Source organism: Monomorium pharaonis, chromosome 9, assembly GCF_013373865.1.
Source record: "Monomorium pharaonis isolate MP-MQ-018 chromosome 9, ASM1337386v2, whole genome shotgun sequence".
Classification (NCBI taxonomy): Eukaryota; Metazoa; Arthropoda; class Insecta; order Hymenoptera; family Formicidae; genus Monomorium; species Monomorium pharaonis.
In genome coordinates this window covers 208,570-231,504 of record NC_050475.1, presented here as the reverse complement: position 1 = coordinate 231,504, position 22,935 = coordinate 208,570, and the positions used below count along the sequence as shown (strand labels likewise).

The window sequence follows — 22,935 nt, the reverse complement described above, 5'->3', positions numbered from 1 at the left end:
CTCGCCGATTACGTCCTCGCAGACGACCTAGTTTCGCAAATTGCAGAATGTAAACCGCACTGATTAACGCGCTGTTTTACAATATTTCCCCTAGAGGAGGGAAAATCGCGCTTGGCAAACAGGCAAATGTTCGGCGAGTCTTTTATTGTAATTAAAAAAACTGATACGGTTGTAATAGCATTATGAATATACACAAATATTTTTAGAGATATGACAAAGAATACAAAATAATATAATGATAAAACAAAATATGATAAATATAGTGTAAAATATATTTCTCACGTCTTTTGATTCAGAATTTATTATAAGAAACTAAAGACTACTATATCTTCCGATGATAAAATTAAAATTTATCGCAGGCATAATTAGCGAAAAACAATAACTATAAATCGGATATTATCGTACTGCATTGCGAAGCGTTATTATAATTATAATAATTATCAGCGTTATCACCATTAGTGATTAATCGTAAACGAGCGAATTAATTTATATATTGATATTTCACGTAACGGCAGGATTAAATGGTATCAATGGTTGCCGAATATTGTTCGTATTACTTTAATAAGCCTTCGAGCCTGCACCAGTCAGATTCCCGCGGACTCCCACGCGATGTTCTTGACCGCAGACAAAATTTCTTCCCTCGGCAAGGAAGGAGAGCTCGGTCCAGCGCACAAACCGCGCAACGAATATTTTCACGTTAACGTTCAAGAGTCTCGCAAAAAGGCAACTCGCGCTCGCACTCGTTCTCTACATTTATGTGCATATTCATGAACTCATTCTCGCCGCTTATGCATTAAAATTCCCTCTACCCAAGGAAAAAAAAAGACTCCGTCCACGGATAACGGCCAATCAGCGGCTGGTAAAGAGGCTACTCGGATAATAGGAGTGAACGACATCGAATCACCGTGTTTACCGGCTATAATATCGATCGCAATCAATTTCTATGGGTTTTGAAACTATCACTTTATATTGATGGAGTTAGACAGGATTAAATTTTTATACGGTCTCCTCGCGATATTCATCTTTAATCTAAAAGTAAAACAATATCAGATTTGGGAAATAAATATTTCTAGAACAGTTTTTTTTTCCAAAATTGACCAATCTCTCGTTACGTCAGTTTTATTGCTTTTTTATTGGCTCTTTTATTTCCTTCTCATGTTCGGCGCATTAAAAATACGACATAGTCTTTTCGAAAAATAACACATACGTTTTTCCAGCAGGCTGACGATTCCGAAGGGGAGAACGGCGGTGGGATGGCCAGTTCGAGAGAATCCGCCGGAAAAAGAGATCGGATCCGACAAAAGGATTTCTAATGGACGCTGGGCATCCCGCGGAACACCTTATAAGGCAAACCTCGAGAGTCGGTCTCTACCTTTCGGTCCAGGCCAGGCACCACGAGAGAATCCGAGGTGGCGGCGCCGAGGCGCCTCGCCGTTGCCGGATTTAGACCGAAAAAAGAAGTAAATGCGGCTTTCGAGAAGAACGAAAGGTAGGCACGAGAGGAAACGTGAGACAGGCTCGGGATGGATCGAATGTATCGATACCGGAGGGCGAACGACGCAGCGTGATCTCCGCGCATTTGAATTCAAGCCAAGTGAATTTTTATTAAATTTTATTAAACTTCGATTTCGACAAATGATCGACTGAAAAATAATCGAACGTCAGATCGCAGATCGGGTCTCTGTGCTCTCGTACTCCGGCGAGACAAGCATGAAATCTTATCTTGTTAGTCGGACTGTTGTTACAACATCGCGTTACCATCGAGGGAAGGACGAAATCCCTAATTAATCGGCTAAGGCTGCACCCCTGGCGCACGACGACGTCGCGCCACGTCCGAGTTAAAGTCGTGTGGCGTCGTAAATTACACGGACAAATGCATGCATACGAATACGGCGCGACGCCGCGCCGTAGCCGGCATACATATGCAAACTGCATGACGCATTCGTATTCATGTATGTAGATTCGAGACGGTCCGAATCCTTTGAGGATCAATCGGCTGACTGGTCCGTGGGACGCGACGTTCTCAACTCGATGCGAGCAACAAGGCGAACGATTTATGTTTGCGTTGTATCAACATGTTGATTTTTGTAAATAGTGTTATACTTAATATAAAATTATTAAGTGCGTGATCGAAAGCATCATAAAGCATTTATAAAGAGAGGAAAACAACAATGTGATTACAGGTCTTGGATCTTAAAAATTTTGTCTCGCATGTCGATTAAACATGCAAAATTTGATTAAACAAATTACCTTGTTCCTCCATAAATAATTTAATCTAATTTTATAATGCAATATTCATTTATAGATATCGTAAGATATATTTGCTCATTTCTCTGAAAATTTTGAAAACTTAAGCGTGATCAGAATTCAATTTGCATCGCAGAATCATTTTATTGCTACGATAGATTCCGCGACACTTTCAATACGAATTTCCATGTAACAGACGATCCCAATTCTTTTATCGGCATTTTATCTATTCCTAGTCTTACCGTATGCAGTAGATCCTTGATCAGCAAGGGTCGAGCGGCGGTCCTCGTGGACTTCGTTCTCCGCACAGACACCAAGCTGACGTTCCTCGGTCCCGACACTATTCTCGGCATAGTGTTCGATCTAACCAGATACTCATCCCCTGGGTGCCTGCTTCTCTTCTTAAACGTGCCGCACAACATGTTCGAGATGTCGTCCCGATTAAGCTACCGAAAAATCTTGTTAGGCTCCCGCCAGTGTCATCCAAGCGGGATCGAATGTGTCCAAACTATCGCACGAGTCCCAATTTGAAATCTCTCGTTTGTGAAAATTGCAAATACTAATTTTGTATATAATTAATCATTTGCAAATATATTATTTCTTATATATGTCACTGTAGATATCTCTCTCTCTTTTATAAGATTATTGTAATCACCATTAAATTTAAGAAGATCCTTCAACGAGTCTTAAGACTAATTATTAATTGATCTCAATGTTGCGAGAATTGTCAATCACGAGTTAAAGGCACTTTATTTTGCACTCGCGAATAACTATCTTTTTATCTTAAACTTCTATAATAAATTTAATCAAAGTTTTTCTGCCACAGTTTTCTTGTGAAAAAGAGATTCATTTATTGTAAGAACAATCGGAATTCGAGCACGAGCACAATCTGTTCGATCAGGAAATGTTCTTCACGCGACACATTCACGCGAGTGTTTCTTTCAGCGTAGGTAACCGAAGTTTTTTCTCGCCGAAGTACGATGGCGCCGTCCGCAGATTCCTGCATCTATTTAACCTTTGCTCCGGCCGCACCCTTTGCGAATCGGTTAATCGGTTGGTACCCTTTGCTTCGATCGCCTGTTCTGTTTCTACTGGTTTTTCCTGTTCGGATTTTTTATGCTTTCCTTCGGTTCTTTCTCTCTTTTCTGATCTTGCAACTACCTACGTAAAATTCTTAACTTAACCAGCATGTAACGTGATGGGCTCCAAAATCGTTGAGGTGATCGACCTTGAATGGGACTGGAGTAGTGACTGGACTTGGTCAGTCACAATCGGTTGGAGGTTGTCGACTCACGCCAAGTCTCGATCGCACTGCTCGAGGACTCGAGGCAGAATACTTCTTTTCCCCACTATTCCCTCGATTCCCTTCACTTCCTCTCGATAAGACTCTTCGATGCAATTTTATCGTCTACAAGAGTCTATCTGATTTTCATACCCATTTGCTTCCCCGAGTCGTAAAGTATGTGACGTAATTGAAGAATCTTGCAAACCCGCTCCTCCTCCACTCTCTGTTGTCGTTGCTATTATTGCTGTTGTTACTTCTACTCAGTGTGACGGATGGCCCCGCACCTGAAGTGTCCAGGCGCGTTTTCGGGCTGCTCGATACTCAATTAACGGAATCTCAGCCAGCTCGAGTCGCAGTGAGAGCCGAGAGTCGACTGAAGGCATAAGGCTCTGGTCGTAGGCTCGTCGAAGGAACCCCACCACGTTGATTTCAGTAACACCCGGCTCCCGGCCCGATCGGACGACCCGGTCGCGTGGCGCTCGGCACAGATACGCAGTGTCTCTCAAAATTATCTCTGGATTTTCGAACCTGCACGGCGCTTCGCTCGTAACAATCTATTTCTGACAGAGAGCGCTTTAAAAGTTATCGAGGACAGTTCGCGATCTCGATATCTTTTTATAACATTCAGAGCTGATGTCTAGATAACAATCTATCAATTTTATTGCGAAAGATTGAATAAAAATTGCGCTTTATATACGTATGGTTTCTTTCAAAATAGCAGAAGAATTTACTTGCACTGAAAAAAAAGTAATATATCCAATAAGATTTGTGGTTGCGGGCTACCAACTACAGATGTACAATAATATATGCTATCGCAGTATCAACATTGTACTTGCATTAACAATAAATATTATTGTATTGAGTATTTTATGTAGTTGGCAGCCCGCAATTACATATGTTATTGGCTATATTACTTTTTTTCTGCGTGCATTTTATACAATAATGTGAGATTGAAATTAGCATAAAAATTATTCTAAGGACTTTAAAAAAATATAATAATCAACAAACCATTCGCGTTATCTTGAAAAAGAAACAATTCTTTGCACCTTCCTCGAACATTATTCGCTTTTTCGGTCGTAGCTAGTAAGAAATTCCGTAATCTTATTGAGCACGGAGGTTAATAGTATTCTATTTCCCACGAAGGATACTTTGTTGCACAAAGTTCTCAGGAGTCTCACCTATAAATAAGTGAACCTCGAAGGACTCATTACGCGCGAGAATTACAGTTTGAACTACATCACAGCAACCTACTTCCGCGCTTATCGAATATCCAAAACGGAAGTTCCTCTCGGAACGTTATTGTCCTTGACTATTGATCCAGTAAAACGAAAAAGGCCAGTTGAAGAAACTCGATACCTATCACCATCTGCCTTTTCCATGAAGACTTTTATATAACGGATACAAGCCGCGAGATAGAAATAAATATCTGGTTATAATCGCACATCCGGTTTTCCGGGAATAAAGCATATTATAGACATTAGAATTACGTGATAAAAGCTATGATATAACATCGCATAGGAAATGCGAACATAATAATAGAGGAAATCGCAATTATTCTGGTAAAAATATGTTTTAAATGTTTTAAAGAAATTTCAAAATTGGAAACTAGTTATGAATGTTACGAAAAACATTTTGCGTTGTGGAAACGAGAAAAATCTGTCGACTGATTAAATTGCCAAGGAGTAAAACCGCGGATTCAAAAAGGGAAGAAAAATACACCTGCCGACTTATATAAGTTTGCAGAACTTTGCACGTAATTCTACGTTTGAAGGTCCTTTTTGCGAGGTATGAATATATTGCGGTTTGCTTGGGTTAACTTGTTTCTCTTGTTGCGGCGAAGACGTGTCATTTTCTTGGTTTCTGCGTTTGATCACGAGTTTCGAACGTTTCCTGTGGAAGAGTCGCGCGATTATCTGGCCTAATAGCATTGACATTCGTATGGATATTCCACCGCAAGAATTTACACCTAAATGAAAATGTAAAAAAAGTTGCTAAATATTCAACTTTTTTAAAATTTTGTTCAAGTAGTTTAGCTTTGTTGTCATTTAAAATCAACAAAATATAATAAAAAATACAATTTAAAAATGTGTGTGTGTTATCATTAATTCTTTAAATAATATAAAAATTTCCAATAATCTCTTTCAATAATCGTTTTTTTTATCCTTATATAAAAATATATAAACAACTTTAAAATCTTGAAAAATGTAATACAACATTTATAATAGAAATTCTAATTTTCTTAATAAAAAATTAATTGCTACCACAATAGCTTAATCAAAAATGACGAGAAAATCATAAGAATGATAATATTTTTTGTTCATAAATTTAATTTTATGAATTCAATTGAGCGACGAAGAGAAAAAAAATTACTAGAGAGCCATTTGATAACTGGCTTTGATCGAATTGAGTACCGCGTTTATGACTAACAGAAAACTCAGGTGAACGGTACATTTACATTAGAATCGATATGTAAGACCGTGTGATTATGTACGTATAGCGCGGCCAATGTGCATAATGAAGGGTGTTTCGCGGCACCCTTCAGCTGCGAAAATGGACATGTAATTTCGGCGTGAGTCATGCAAGCCCTCAAGATGGCTAAATGACGCGGCAGTTACTAAGTTAGTCCCGAACTTCCTCAACCGGTACTTGCCGAACAAACTTTTCAACATACGTGTCTCGCAGATGTCAAGAGGTTCGAGAGGAGATGCACCAAAAAGTACCAAGTGCTAAATTATGTATGTAAATTATAAGGTTTGTATAAATGGGATAAAATTTAATTTTAACAAGCGTAATTTAATAGAGTACCATTAATTAAATTTTAAATATCTTCAAGCATCTCAAACGACACAGTCTAACAAAATTTATGTCTAAATTGATTTATGTCTAAATTAAATTAGGAGAAGAAATGCATTTCAACGTTTTCTACTTTCAAATGTTATAAAATATTCTTTCGAATTAAACGGGAACATGCTTTCTATGTATTACCGCTCTTCTATATCTTTTTAGTGTAAGTAAACACGACAGAAATAAGTATCTTATAAGATTCCTGGTGTCGTTATTCGACGAATGTCAATTAACGGAACACATCGCTCTCCACGAGATCGTTCTACGATGACAAATATCAACGCATTTCAACCAACTCCGATACGCTGGCCGAAAATCCAAAGCGCCGCACTTTCGACATCAACCGGCCCTAATTCTCGAGCGTGTTTCTAAAGTTCGTTTCTAAAGTTATATCGCTAGATATAGATAGATGAAAGGATTCTAATAAAACGACACAACGAGCTGAGCAAAGTAGCTTAGTTTTTTATGTTCGGAACGCTGCACATGTGTTTCATCACGTTATAGTTTCACTTTCCTAATCCTTCAAAATCCAAATTTAACAAATATAAAAATTTATCTATATAATATAAACTTTCAAAATTAGTTTAAATTGCATTAAACTATATATAATTTAAATTTTATTCGCTTTCTGTGTACAACAGAATTGTGTAGTTTATTAGTATTTCCTTTTATTAAAAGTATCAGCTTAATTTTTTATAAAATCCAATATTCGCGAATTTAATTTCCGAAAATTTGAGAATCCCTGAACCCCTTCAGGTTTTACCTGGAAGGATACGCATGCGCTGCGACCGACAGATGTTTCCTCCTCGCCAACTGTTGCGCTCAGAGCTTTGGGAGAGGTGAGAGGAGAGGCTGCATCTGATTTACCAAAAGAAAAAAGAAAAGAAGAGAAACGGAAGAAAAAGGAAAGAAAACTTCATTGCCCCCGCATCCCCCGCATCAGCTCGTGCTCGCCCTTTTTTTGTCGGAGACCCTTCGAAGGGAGAATACCCAGTCATATATGAGGGTGGTCCACCCTTATCCAACCTGCATGAATACAACTCTCGTGTCATTAAGCTTGATCGCCGATAACGTAAGAGCACGACATGTACTCCTCGCGTATGAAATTGAAACTTATCACATCTTCACGATATTCTTCTCCGAAGAGATCGTTTTCGGCTTAACAAAATTTAAAATGATTAAACATCAATTAATAAAAAAAATAAATAAATTCTTCAAATTTACGATATGTAATGTATAAAAAAATATGATATTAGATCTTGTTACTAATTTGGAATTATAAAAAAATTTCATGAAATGTCGCTTGTGAGAACTCTTTTATCAAAAATTCAACATTAGTTTCAAGATGCACGTTTCTTCCGCGCGACATTTTTCTACGTACTCTTTCCTGAAAAATATATAGATTTAAAATTTTATAAATTTCAAGTTTTGAAATATCATATCATAATTCTCTCTTCTTCTTTCGGTGTAATTAGATTACATAAAAATGTTAATGAGCAGTCTTAGATAAAAATCTTTGCGTCTTTCTCAATCAAGGCGTAAAACACGAAAGGCCCATACGTTCGACGTGACCTTCGTTTTACTCCGCAGGAAGCTATAAGTCCGGAGGAGTCGGCCGTGGCTGCCACCTGCCCGGCTCACGTCGCGGATCTTGGCAATCGCGCAATTCGAATGTAACGTCGCGCGTTGCGCTACGAGATTTATCGCGCACGCAGTCAGGGCCGACGGTAGACCCTTCACGTGCCGGGTTATTAAGCGACGGTAAACCGCACGGCGAAGATCCACGCCGATCTTGGAACCGGTCACGACGCGCGCGTATATCAGCAGCACACCTCACGGCACCACCTGCCGGTCGTTTTTCGCCCTCTTACCCCTCGTTCGCTTCACCTGATCGCGCGCGCGGTCCTCCTGCAGCGGGCACCCGCAGACGGGCGGACACCTTCGTCGTCCCTCTTTCGTGGCCCAAGTTACATTATCCCTTCGCTATTCTCTTTTTTCGCGATTGGCCGCTTAACGACATCACGCGGTTTCGTTCGTTATTCGACTACGAACAGATATTAATTCTAGGAATACCTAGTAAGCTAAAAAATTGTCACGTATTTATTTATCATACAAAAGAAAATAATAAATAACCATAAAAAATCTATGTTCTTAATACTGTTAAATCATAAAGTAAACGCAATTTGTAAAAATTGAATGTTTCTTCATGTAAAATATTTTATGTGCAAATATTGCTACATATTACCACACGATACATATGAATCGTTGCATATAAATCATATTCTCTCAATTTTTTATTCTTCTGTGAAAATTTGCATTTAAATAATATGCAAAATTATTGATTATCGTGAAAGGTTTCGCAAAAGATGCAATACCCCTCCTACCTCCCCGCGGCAATACTCTCTTCATATTCTTTGGCAAAAGTACCACGGATCTGCTTTTAGTCATGAGCATCGGTGCCTGTCGGGCCTGTCCTTCTTTCTCGCTCTTTTTTTTTCTTCTTACTCCTCATCGTCCTCTACATTCGCTCGCCGACGAACTGTACGCCGTTCAAATCTCGGTCCTCGTCGAGGGGGAGGCGATTGCTTAACGACGCCAACCACCTGCCCCGAAAAGAGGAACACGTGCTGCTACTACGAGGCAGCTGCAACTCAAAGAACGATGGATATATGCGCCAGGACGAGGCTTAAGCTGTTCGAGGTGTTGAGAGCGCGAAGCTAAAGTTCAGACCAAGCGGATGTGTATTTCCTCTATCTTGATCTATTAATAAATTGACATTACATCTTACGGCTCTTAAGATAATTTGTCTAAAAAAAAATATATATATATATATTGTCTAAAAAATATATATATATATAAAATATAGTCTATTTCATTATATTGCATATCGTTTTATCACAATTATGAATCATGTATACGAGCAAATTACAGAACGCTAAACATAATAACTTCTACATCAGCAATGTTAATTATACGATTTGATGTACATATAATATTGTAATAAGAATTAAATATATATCATTTTAATTATGTATCATCTTTTTTTTCGTTCATCCTTCCGAGCAAACTCATAATATCGTAAAATCTCCTCGTTTCTAAAAAAAGAGCAGTATATTTTTTATAACAAAATATATTTGCATTGTGCACAAAACTATCTAGAAAGCTGCAGAAATTAAATGTATTCGTCCACACGGAAAATGGTGCGTCAAAGATAATATCTCACGTCGCACGAGATTTATCTGACAAGATTAGAGACTAGCGCAACAGATGGCAAGCAGAACGCGTGGCTGAACCAACCACAGAATTTTTTCGTTCGCTTACCTCCACTTGAGATGTGTGAAAGAGAGTTAGAAAATCAATTTTAGCGTTACATTAATTAATTATATAATGTCGAGATAATTTGTTCATCATATTTATTATATGATTGATAGGATGTAATACATCCAGATCATATTACGATATAATAAATAAAAAAACAGGTATTAATAATTTTCATTCTTAGAGTATTCACCGCAATCATTTTTTAATTCTATTAATATTTTAGTTTTATTTATATACATCGACTTATTATTAATTAATATGCCGAAAATAATTCAAAAAAATTTGTATATACTTTTTATGGGATTACATTCTAAATTTTATCTAAACACTTATTGTCTTTCTCTTCTTAAATACATGTGAAATATTAAAAATGAAATTTTCAGATTGTTCGCGCAATATTTTAACGCCACGCGCGTGAAGATACGATTTTTTCCACCCTTTTCTCGATGCTTGCTTTTCTTTTTTATTTTGCAAGCGCGTTGATAACGGTTCATCTGACCCCGAGAGAGAAACCGACGAAAACAGAAGCCCCGAAGAAGAGACACGGAAATGAGGATCGCTTTACGGCACACGGTGTTGGAGGATGGATGAGCGGGAAGAAGGTCGGCCAAACTGCACAGCTGCCCTTAGGCACGTGCAGCGTGCCGCTACCTGAGCGATATTCTCTCGCATTTCCCGCTCTCTTTATCTTTCTCGAGCTACCTGAAGAGCGCTATTTTCTCAATAGGGCAAGAAAAAAAGCGTGCGATGAATGTCGGAACAAATGAATCGATGTCATTCATAGTTTTACAACAGAGAGAACACACCTAACGTAGACCTTTATTCTTTAACTTCAATAAGTAAACAAGAGAATTAGTTATCTTAACGTCGTGAAAAAAATTATATTTGAAAAAAGGCCTTGTTAGAAGGCCATTTCTTTGATTATTTTTTTCAATTATTTTAAAGTGATTTACAAAACTTTAATACCAATGCTAATATTCTAATAATTAATTGATTATAAATTAATATTCATTTAACAAAGTTTTATTAATTTTATTAGTACAATTGCACAGTATTGTTCACGAGTTCGCCACTCAATAAGTACAAATCTTTAAAAGGACGATTGTCCGCATCTGCGAAAGCGGATCTGGAATTGAGAATTCTTTTTCAACGTAATCCTCTCTCGCTACTAATTTAATGGCATCGATAAATATTATACTTAACCGAAGAACGTTAATCGAGTCGATCCTAACGAAGTATATACGTTATCATGTAATGGAGTCTTGGGAGCACCAAGATCAAGAGGTCACCTAATTTCTTTCTCCGCACGGTGTTTAGGCTTCTCGAAAGCTGTAATTGCGGCCAGGGGTCACTACTGATGGATCTGTACGATTTAAAATTGACGATAATAACGTGGCCGTTCACATATCGCGTTATACGTATCCCAGATTGATAATCTGATAATTAGCCTTTATCTTCTTAAATATATAATCTTTTGCGTGTGTTCAAATCTCGTCCCCTAAGTGAACAATTATTAAGGAGTCGAAAACATTTTTAAAAAAACGCGACGGAAAAATAATATCTAAACAATGTACACAATTAAAAAATTATTTATACTAATACAGCAAGATTGTTGAAAGTAAAATTAAAATGTCTGTTATAACAATTCATAAAAATGATTCTCTCTCTATTTCCATACTATAGATATTCCAAAGGTGCACAGACATCACCGGAGTTTCTCCTGATCAACGAAAGAATAGCGAACAAGCACCATACCGGATACAGCAATATTATGGAACAAAGGCTCCCATTGGCCTCGGTCGCGATTAAGGATGGCCACGGAGTCCCGGCGCGGATGCGGATACTACGAAGCCCGCATATTAATAGCCACCGGAAGCTCTTAACCATTTGTCTATTTCGCCGCGAGGTACGGTTAGCCGTTCGCGCTCGCTCCGATTTACCCTCATTATACGAACGATCAAATGATATAATGAACGATTTAGCCTCTTGAGCCTTATCAGTCACCGTAATGGGACGTAGCTTGTCATGTCGTACGTACCGTGAATTCGATAATTACAAGTTTGGATTGGCTGCCATGGGATTGTAAGGTTTATCAATCAAATCGGTGACTGTGAAGAGCCGCCTCTCTCGAAGTACGCAAACTCTATGGGTTTTTGATAAAAAACGCATTTTTCATTCACGGTACATTATACGAAAAATATAAATTGCTTTTACACGCTCTTTTCGCGAAAAGTTCGTATTTGTGCGTTCTCCATGTTATCAGAATAATCTTATCAGGGCATTATTTGAATGAATTGCAATCATTATTTAAATACATTATTACAATCTTAAAATTATCTTGAAATATTCCACAAAAAATATCTAACAATTTTTTAATATTGTGTATAGATATTATTGAAAGTGTTCCATCAAAATTCCTGTTTTTATATTAAAAAGTATATGCAAAAAATTAATCATACATATATATAATATGTTTTCACTATCTATTTTTAAAAAGTGGAATCTAGTTTTTATTCTTATTTTTCTCTTAAATTATAATTTTTAAATTTACTTTTAAATTAAATATTTTAAATGTTTGTTGTGCTATTATTCATAAAAGAGTCTACATATGGATGTTTGATGTATAAATGAGGGTATTCGTATATTGAACTCATAATTAGAGTCATAGATTTGTTAATTGTAAGTTCAAATGACGGATCAGTCACTCCCTTGCGGATTAATCAAGATTTCTCTGCTAATGAACATTTCTTCTCTAATGAAGATATCAGCACCACACATGTTCCAACCATGAAACCATGAAGAGACATGTTAAGGCTGAGACCTGCATTACCAATGCCGAAGCAAGAAAACTGTTGTCGGTAACGTATGCAGCAAAGATAGCACAGTTTCCGAGATAATCGTTGCTAATAATTAAGAGCTAGATGACGTAAGAGATATTTAAACAATAGCTAAAGATAACGCAAATAATTTTTAAAATTATTTTATGTGTATCATTGATGTATCATTGAAAATTTGACATAATCAACTTTCGATTAAATAATTAATAATTTCTAATGTATACATTTGTTAAAATTGGTTAAAAAGCATGTGATAAGCAAAACCTTTTTGCAAAATAAAAAAATAAATTAAAAAATAAAAAATATTTATTGGCGCGCAAATAAATTATTCTCGCAGCAATATAATCCATAAAACGAATGTCAAGTCAGTTAATAAACTTAAGACTTGACTTTTATATAATATAATATTCATTGCAAAAGTGCATTTTAATACAATATAAGCACTTTTATTTTAAAAAATAATAAATACTCATTATCTTCTACACTGTTACAAAAATATAAACACCATTTTTTAAACGTCCAAGTTACTGTACATTTAAAAGTATAAAAAATTCAAATTTGGTTCTTTTAATGAAGAGATCGAGTAATTATCTTGCGGAAAATGCCGCGCACCCAGAGATATAATAATTTCGCGTGAGATGTGCTACAAGAGACAACACGATTGTGCCGCGCGTATTCTGAGAAAAGCTGTTATACAATTTAGCGGGGCACAGTAATTTCATGTGTGCGACGCCTCGCGCAAAATACTGCAGTCCCCAAGCGAGGACTGCAAATTGGACACCTCGGTACTCGCGTTACGGTACATCCGTGACACGCGAATCATCCCAAAGCGCATTTCGCGTCTTCATGGAATGACCAACCAATGTGAACGATGATGTTCAGCACCGTAACGCCTTAATCATCGCGAATAATTCACGGAGTGTAGAAACGAAGTAAAAAAAAATAATGAAAAAAAAAAACTATTTCCGGCGTAAAGGCGAAAGAAAGATCAAGAGAGATATTTTATATTTCATGAGCTTTATCCTTCCGTCTGGCGTATTCCATTAGATTTAAATGCGCATAGTTAAATTCAAGTGAACTTTTTATATTAAAGGTGTGCAAGGATACAGCTATACGCTTTACGTTTTTAACACGACATTTTTTAGGATTAATCTTACATCTCGGGGTTTGATTAGGGACACTTGACAAGAAGGCGTTCTGAAGTGCGAGACAAAACTAACGTTGACCCGGTTCTAACTAATATTTCGCAAGACGCCTCGGCGCTTCTGTTCCAACGCTCTCGCGAATGTTCCGTAGCCACGTAGGGGTCAGCGACCAGAGTTGCAACGTTATCCGTTCCACGTTGCCAGGCTATCGATCTGCACACAGGCGCCTTGACCGACCTCCAATGCATCGCCAAGTGCAAGTGCAAGCAAAAGCTTCCCTTTCTCCTTCTTTTTCTTTCTCTTTTTCTTTCCTTCTCTTTCTCCTTCTATCTCTTTCTCTCTTACCTCTTGCGTTATAGACCCAGAGCAATCTCGAAATAAAAGTGAAAGAAATAAGAAGAGAGCAACAGGGTGAGGAGAAAGCCCGGACGATTGCCTGTTTATCGTTCTTGACGCGACGCAACTCGTGAAACGCCACGCGAGTTTTACGCGCGACCTATAGAAAAATCATATCTCAATAATGGTGACAGTCTCAGTATCGCGAGCGCTTATTACTCATCGATGACAAAGTTCAGCTGGCCGACTGCGGGAATATCGGACAAATTACATGTTAACTATCCTCCTCTACATTAAATTTATTAGCAATTTATTCGTAAAAATAACTCGATTCAAAACTTGAGGAGCATCAACGAAACACAAAAATGAGGTACACGTTCGGTAGAATTTACCGTGAGACAAATTTGTTAATATCTTCCAATCGGTCATTCACTCTACGTTTCCCCCGAGCGTCGCAATTTTAATTTCCCGTCTCCGTTAAGCAAACATTGCGTAATGGCGGGGCAATGACACCCAATTGCTCGGCTATCGATTCGGCCGGACCTTCGCCGCGAAACGACCAAGTGCAAGTCGATGTGCTCGCGCGATTCTACTCATCCATCTTTCACCGAGTAGACGCGATCCTCGAGTGTCCATTCGTCGTGCGCCGGCTTGTAGAAAGGTTCAAGGTTACGCGTCACGGTTTCACTTTCAGCGAATACTTTTACTCCTCGAGGACGAGGCGTCGCGTTCGCAATCAGATTAGCTGTGATTGCGATTAAGACTCACCCCAGTTCACCGGAAATCGCGGGTATCGTGAGATATTTAAGACGTAATTCGTACGAGGAATAATTCTATTCCTGAGTCACATTCAATTAAACTTTGGATCTGACTGAGTTCATCAAGTTCTGTTCCTCGAGAATGTCAACGGTTGACGATTCTGGAAAACGACCAGATTCAGATTTAGAATAGATGAAAAAAAAGGTTACTTAGAACATCGTTTGATCAACGCACATAAAATATTTTTCCAATATTATCCCGCCATGTCACTCTTCGTGACATGAAGTCTCGAAAATTCAAGCTACGCCCGAGAAGACTCGTCTGTATGTAAAATAAAAGGTACTCAACAGGTACCACGAGAAACCCCAAGGAAAAAACGAATCCGCAATGTACAAGCTGACAATATTAAAGTTTTTAAGGCAAGGTAATATGACAGAAGATTTGCTCCAAGTTTCTGGAAACCTCGTTACGGCAAATAACAAGAGGAAAGCGACGCCCACCCCCCCCCCCCCCAAAAAATAGAGAGACGTCTGCGGGATAACTTGTCGTTAGTTTTTGCGGATTAATCTCAAAATTTCTCTATCACTTCGGTACAAAGACGAGGGAGAACTTTTACGAAGTGAACGCGGGAACTTTTACCGCCCGGAACTAACGACAAAGGAAATTCTCGAACTTCGTAATGACGTTTCGCGCGAATCGCGCGCCCCTGACTGCCCGGTGTAATCGTGCCTGCAAGCGTGCTAAAAGTCGCTAACACACACACACACACACACACACACACACACACACACAACTAACAATATAACAGAGAATCCGTCGGGAAAGCGATTATCCGCGATTTAATGAAATTAGAGACGACCACAGGACAGGCCATGAGCTTCTAGGCAGGAAGCGCTAAAAGCACTCAGCAAGAACGAACGTTGGTCTACTCGCTGGACAAAGTTCGCGTCGTAATCACTCGGACACGTCAATTGCCGGCAATTCTGTCGTTTCGCGTTCGTTATTGCGCAAATCACAAAGATCGCGAATCAAAACGATGCACAAACAACCAATTAATTTATAATATGCTACCACGCTGATTTGAAAAGCCCAAATTATATGAAATTTCCATACATATAGAATAGTATCGTGTAATAAAGTGACATCGTTGCAGTAATAAATAAATGTGTCGCAAATGTACATTTACAACATTAAATATTGTCGTAATGTGACAATTATAGATATTACAAATAATTACATAACCAAACAAAGTTTCATTTAAATTTATTAATAATATTTTTCATTTTCGTTTCTTTCACTTATGAATTTATCGATAATTAGGTTCATATGCACGCATTTTGTTACGTAAAATCATAATCCACTTGTCAGCGTACTCCGCAGTCGTTGACTACACTTAAGAGTCTTAAGACCTCAAACGTAGAAACATAAACGCGCAACGGAGACACGTGCACGCTTTTCAAGGAAGTAAACTCAGCGGCTTCTCGTGCGAGCGCTACTAGCGAATCATTTAGACCACGCGCCAATTGACACCAATTGAGAAGCGCGTACTCAAGAGAGACAGTTAGTCAGCTGCCTCTTCATTGGATCGCTTCGTCTTTCAAACTAATCAGATCAAAATTTCTTGCCCGACAGCGACTCCGCTTCAATCTCCAGATATCGTCTCGTATCAGAGACGTTTAATTAAAGACGTCAAATTTGTATCACGGTCTACCGCTTTATTTAACGTTTAACAATCATTTAAATTAGATACACCACAGAATATTTGTTTCATTGTGAACGTAAGAATTGTAATCAATCACTTAAGTTCATGTTAATTATTCATAATTGCTACAAGATATATTTTAGTTGCTCTGTACGTAATTTACGACATGCAATGTTTGTAATTTTTAGTAATTCTTGAGTATATATATACATATATATGTAATTAATTGTAATATTACTGCCATATACTGACTGTATTTACAATTATTTTCACTTGCTGGGATATTTAACAACGCGATGTGTACAATGAATTAATAATACTGCTAAGAGAAACCGGTTTTTTGTTCCTATTATTATGCGGAGTACGCTGAAGGACTGTTCACGGAAAGACGAAATTTATTTTTCCAATTTTCTCCAGACATTCAGAATATTTACGGTTGTTTCACGGAGTGTTTAGCTGCTTACACGCTGTTAGCACAACGGCGGTTGTTCGCGGGTTCCTGACCGTAAAATAGCTAACGAAGAAACCACGCGAGGAGAAATATAGAAACTCACCACAGTCAGGCTGTCCAACTCGCCCAGCCACTCGTTCAGAAGCTGTTCAGGATCTGTCTCGTTGTCGCTGTCCTCGGCTTCTTCCTCGTATCGCTCCATGGCGTCCGTTGAATCGTTTTCCCTGCACAGAAAATTTGGATCGTCAGATTTTCTCTCGAAGTATTTCCATCAAGATATTATTTTATAAAAAATCTGGAATACAAACGATTTTTATACATAAAAAGCGTAACAAAAGAAACCCTTCATATCGCAGTAACTTAATTGCGCGATTCGAAATCAAATGCAAAACGCAAAATATCGCCACACTAAATTTATGGAAGCAACTGCAATAAATTCGATAAAATAATAGGAGGTCGCTGGCAAACGCGACGCTTTTATCGAAATTGGATTTGTTTTATAAAACAACGAGTTCTGACAAAATTTTGGGGAATTTATTTCTTTAACAGAGAGCACCGTTATATTAACGCCAAATGATACGCACCAAATATATATCCAATTATTGAATACAGAAATATGGAAAATTATAGAATTCAGCAAATTATGAAATTTTCGGAAATTATACCATCTCTCGCTATAATTCTGCCCCAATGCCGTACGCTTGCCTTCGCTTTGCACTGCACGCAAGTATGTCATCGACAAATATGTACTGTCTACGTAATATGGCTTTGTTCGCTGGAGAGTAACTTGCGGTTACCAGCTGCGATGGCGTAGAATTGTTGACGAAACATTTAGTAGTAGCGTCGAGCGTCGGGCCTTGGCCCGAAACTCCCATTAATGGGACCGCGAAACTGTGATCGCGTAGAAACGAGATCGGCATAAACGCTGCTTTGTCACAATTCCTTTTCATTAACTCGTATAATTGGGTATACTCGTGCCGCAAATTGAAACGTGGAATTCTGCTTCGTTGTAATTAGTTAACCCCGGAGCACACGTCTGCAATCGTCTTGTTTAAGTTCGGTTTAAGTTAAAATATATCTTATCGAGTTTATCTCTAATTAAATATCGAGACTATCCTGTTAAATAATAGCGTAGTTAAATATGACACAGACATAATTATACAATTATGAGTAGAACCAAATATAAGTAAATAAAATTATTTCTGAATTATCTAAATATAATTTTGAGATGTTAATATGAATGTCGCTGCAGAAAGTGAGTATAACTTATAGAAATAATATTTCGCTACTCTTAATCGCCACAGCAAAGTTAGATGTACTTTACAATAGACAGGCATATTAATTTTCCCCTGAACGCGATACAAACGTGGAGCATATCGGTTAAGGTGAATTGGCGTGCATTCCGAAATTAAAAGCAGCGGTCACGTTAAACGTCAAGAATTAAGTCGTAATTACAGACGGTGCTAACGAGACATTAGATTAATTTGTCGCAGCCGTGCATCGCGGTCAAGTGCGCGCGACGCCATTACCGATAATGAAAATTAATTTAATCGCCCGATTGTCTCGAGAGAAATCAACTCATTCCGCCGCGTCCTCTCCCCACTCTCCTTGCGCTATTCCGGCAAAACGCATCCCCCGGTTGCAGCGTGCACTTGCGCACAGACCGGTCTTTCCCCTTTGCGTCGCGACGATTGCAGGTGGGCCATGTATCGATTCCGTTAATTCGATTCTCGTTATAGGCATCATTCCGGGTAAATGCACGCGCGCAACTGTTAATTATTTCGATATCGTCACGCTGCAGCAATGCAACCGTTTGCCTCCTCCTCCGTCTCCTGTCGCGAGGTAGAAAGACCTTCGGTAGCAGTGAGATCTCGGCCTAACCGCATAGTTCTGCGATTAGCCAATCGCAGTTCCGCGATTAAGCGATATCAGTAAGAATTTCTGCCGTTAAAATACACTTCCTGCAACGCGAGGGATTTCTGACTGGAGATAACCGAAAGAAAATATTCGCGTAACTGGAAACGCAAAATTTCACAAGCGTTTTTAATTGCTCTGTATTTTGACTGACAAATAGTTAATAATGAAATTCATAGCTATCTACTTCTCAGAGATGTGAATATACGTGAAAGGAACTGGAGTCTAAAAAAAAAAAAAAAATCCGCTGTAGCGGGATTCTCATTTCTAACGTTCCACATGTCACGTGGCAGTTTGCGGAAAGGTTGATACTTCAAGTTCTCGTGGTAGCGCGTGTGGGAAAGTAGCAGCGATCCGTGTGTAGGTCACTTTTAGATAGAGACCATCACCTGAGGGTGCATGGCCGAGTTGAATGGCGCATCGCTGGACGGTTTTACATAAATACGCTGCACGCTGCACGCCACGCAGGTGCGGTATAATCGTCTCGCGGTCGGGGCGGAATAGCGTTGCATTCCACCGAAGTAGCGCAAAACTGCGCCGCTAATTGCGGTAGGGAGAAGGAGACGGGAGCGAGAGAGGAACGGGTTTACGGTGCACTGGACGAGGTGTCCTTGCAAGGTTTACACCGCGATACGGCGCGACATGATAGCGCGAAACGCGCGCAGCAGGGACGGAAAATGCGTGGTGAAACGTCAGCTTGTCGGGCGATGCAACTTTCTTGTGTCGTCGGAACGAGCGTAGAAAATATCATACTCGCGACGCTTCGCGAACGCTTCCCCTATTTTTTTTATCTCGAGGACATGTAAACACTAATACGACTTGATAATATGATTTTCTCTTTTGATATAATAACCGTAACATATCTAACTATCGCTTAATTCTTATTCACGTAATAGAGAAAAATTAATGCGAGAGACACAAAACCCTCAGTAAAGTTAAAACATATTTACATATAATATGTAATTGTATAATAAATTAAAATTTTTTTTCCAATTCTCTTTCTGTTGCATCTGAATTGCATCTGAATTTTATACAGTTCAGTCACAATACAATAGACATGTGAGAATCAAGGTTTTTTTACGCCAAATCAAATCAAATCGAATTAACAAAATTTACAGAATTTTGCCCAATTAAATTAAATCGAATCAACTGAAGTGAATTGAATCGAATCACATCCAATCGTTGGAACGTAACTTTTAATCAGCAGTATAATAATTGTTACGTTGAATTTTAATATACAGGTAATAAAAAAAGATTGTCATGAAAGAAAAATAATATCGATTATGATACCTAAACAACACAAAATCGGATGACAAGATTCGAGTCTTTCGGGCATCAATTTAAATATAAATTCAACTTAATAATTCGCACATCTCTAGCATTCAATAAGAAATTTAATAAATTTTAGTAATTTGCTACAGTTATTGTCTCGTGTTTTTCCGAATTCTTAAAACACATAAAATGTAGAAATATGAATAAATTTGTAGAGTTGCTAAATAATTATGAAAAATTAAAAAAAATTATCTTCCTAATCTCGTCGATAAAACAAAGTTAAGAAAATAATGCAAGTTGATAAACCAACGTAATACGTACAGCGACGGGCTAGCGCCGTGGTGTACGTGCATGAAACATGGACCGAGATATCGATTGCTCGATTAATAATGCAACGAGCAGACAAAGCTCTCCCGTTTCTCCAGCAGCGGCGACATAACCGATGTTGCAGCTAGACGGTTCACGACGGCTTGTCTTTCAACCCGAAGAAACGGGTTCCTACATCGATAACGAGGCGCCTCTTCTACTATGCACGGTTCATCCCTCAGCGACCAGGGTGATCGATTGCGTAAGAGCAAGCACCAAACAGCTTTATTCCAGACTCCAGTAAAGCAATGGAGTGAAACTATTGAATCTCTAATGACAACTCGCACGATTTCCCTCCCTCTTATCATAAATAATTCTGTGAAAGAATTACAAATCAAATAACACTGACGGTTCTAGTTGTAGATATTCCGATTCCACAACGGTAGAGTAATTCAGGTTAAAAAAGAAAATTTCAGTACACACAGAATTTCTTTGAAATACCAAGATACGACGGTGTTATCGACAAGTATCAACCGAGATATCACCACGACACTTATAAGTCACACTTCTAGCAGCTTGATCCGAACACTGGAAGCGTTTATCGTCGAATTAGTCATATCTTTTCGCTTGCGAAGGGTACAGAAAATATGAATGATTTACCAGAAATCCCTTCGCAAAACGAGTGTACTCGAGATATCGCGAGGATCGACGCGAGGGATGAGCTTGGCGAAAGTGCCTCAGGGACTCAAGCGAGCGAGACGGCAAGGAACGGAAGAGACTGTCGTCGAATCGACATGTCGGCATGCGATGAATCGTAATCGAATTTATAGCAAGGCCAATGCGACACGGAAACATATCGGTATTGATCAACTTAACAGATATCCGAGTCGATATCACGAAATTGGAACAACCATTATCTTTTAACTTGAAAGTAGTAAACGAGAAATACTATATGACGAGATATCGAACGATTCGTGCGTTTATTTTCATTTAGGAAATACTTTTTAAATAAAAAAATTATTTCAAGCAGTGTTCATGTGTTGACTTATATTTATATCTAATGCTAAATGACGCGCGCAATGTTACGGTCTAATTTGATAAAAATTATAATAATGTGCGTAAGTAGAACACTCAATTAACGTAAATATTAAGCTACGATTTAGCGATAATTTTTATCGTAAATAGAAATGCATCATGATCACGTTAAGTACAAAATACAAGCGTTGTTTGCAGGAGAATTGCGAGCACCCTGCATTCCTGCTCGTAATGGCGGGAGTCACCCTCGAGAAGGATGCACCGTCTTTCCGCGAGCCTTATCTCCTCTTTCACGCAGGGTCCTCTCCGTGCAACGCCCCGATTCAATCGATCCTCACCTCTAGCGTTCAGATCCTGCCTTATGGAACACAAGTTTGCCCCGCCACAAAGAAATTCCGCGGACACGGAAACGAGGGTCGAGAAAACCCGGAACGATGGATTCAACGAATTCTCCTTCCAAGGCTGTTCGAAGGGTGTTCGATGACTCACGTGTATGTGTACTCGGGGAAACCCTCCGACTGTTCAAAAGTTTCTCCGAAAAAGGATCCTTCGCGGGGGATGTGCGAAGCCCCGACAAGGTGGTCACGAAATTAGAAATGTAAAATAAGAGGCAATTATTTGTCAAAAAATTATTTGCGAAAATGGTCAAAGCAAGACTAAGTATATTTTACTGTTATTTACAGCTTTCGACAAAGTTTCAAACTGAATTCATATTAAAGCGAGTTTATTTGAAACAAATTATCATTTATTTGTGCGCACTTTTACCGCTTGTTGAATTATTTTTAATTGTTTTCACAACTTAAAAATTATTTCACAGACATTCTTATCAAGGGAAAACTTTATTGCGAACCACTCTGCTTGTTACTTTTGATCATTATTCTCGGAATGCGCAGCTCCCTGAAACTTCGCATGTGCGTCATCCCAGAATAAAACGTTGACGACACTATCGTTTTTATCCAACGAACCGAATCAATAGCCGATGCTCCAGTATAGCATTGTAAGCACCGGTTATACTATTATAAATTATTCATGACCAACTCTTTGACCAACAACGTGCAGACGCAGAACTGTTTTAGAAATTCGTTTTCTCAGCAAACACGTACTAGTACATACAGGTTCGCGGGATTCGCTATGGGGGGGCTACTTCGGCGGTATGTCGCTCAATAATCCCCGTCGTTGCCCATGGCAATGTTAAATAATATCCCAGCGGTTTGTCGTACCACCTTCGAGAAGATACCGCGGTCTGCGCGTCGGGAGAGCGATTAAAGACAATTTGCACGGAACGACGCGATTGCCTCGACACGCGAGGCACGTGCCCGGAAACAGATATTTGACCCTTCCGGATTGTTGCGTGCGATTCTTGCCGTCTGCAAGGAAAGGGACGTGCAATTCATCGTAAATTAACAAATAATGTCGTTTTTATGATCCGTTTACTGGTTCATTGGAAATAGCGTAAGTTTCACCGAGAAGTTTTAACAGTT

General features: G+C 38.7%; 1 protein-coding gene across 3 annotated transcripts in view; it reads right to left on the bottom strand.

The window, feature by feature from the left end:
* LOC105837473 (amyloid beta A4 precursor protein-binding family B member 1-interacting protein) overlaps positions 1-22,935 on the bottom strand; it is a 122,401-nt gene that overhangs the window by 66,878 nt on the left and 32,588 nt on the right. For 2 of the 3 annotated variants that reach the window (XM_012682281.3, XM_012682282.3), the window contains exon 2: positions 17,031-17,151. In XM_012682281.3, the coding sequence (XP_012537735.1) occupies positions 17,031-17,129 (99 nt within the window). In that variant the 5' untranslated portion in view covers positions 17,130-17,151. Of the gene's footprint in view, positions 1-2,489; positions 4,343-17,030; positions 17,152-22,935 lie in introns of those variants that run through there. The other variant, XM_012682279.3, reaches the window with a different exon arrangement.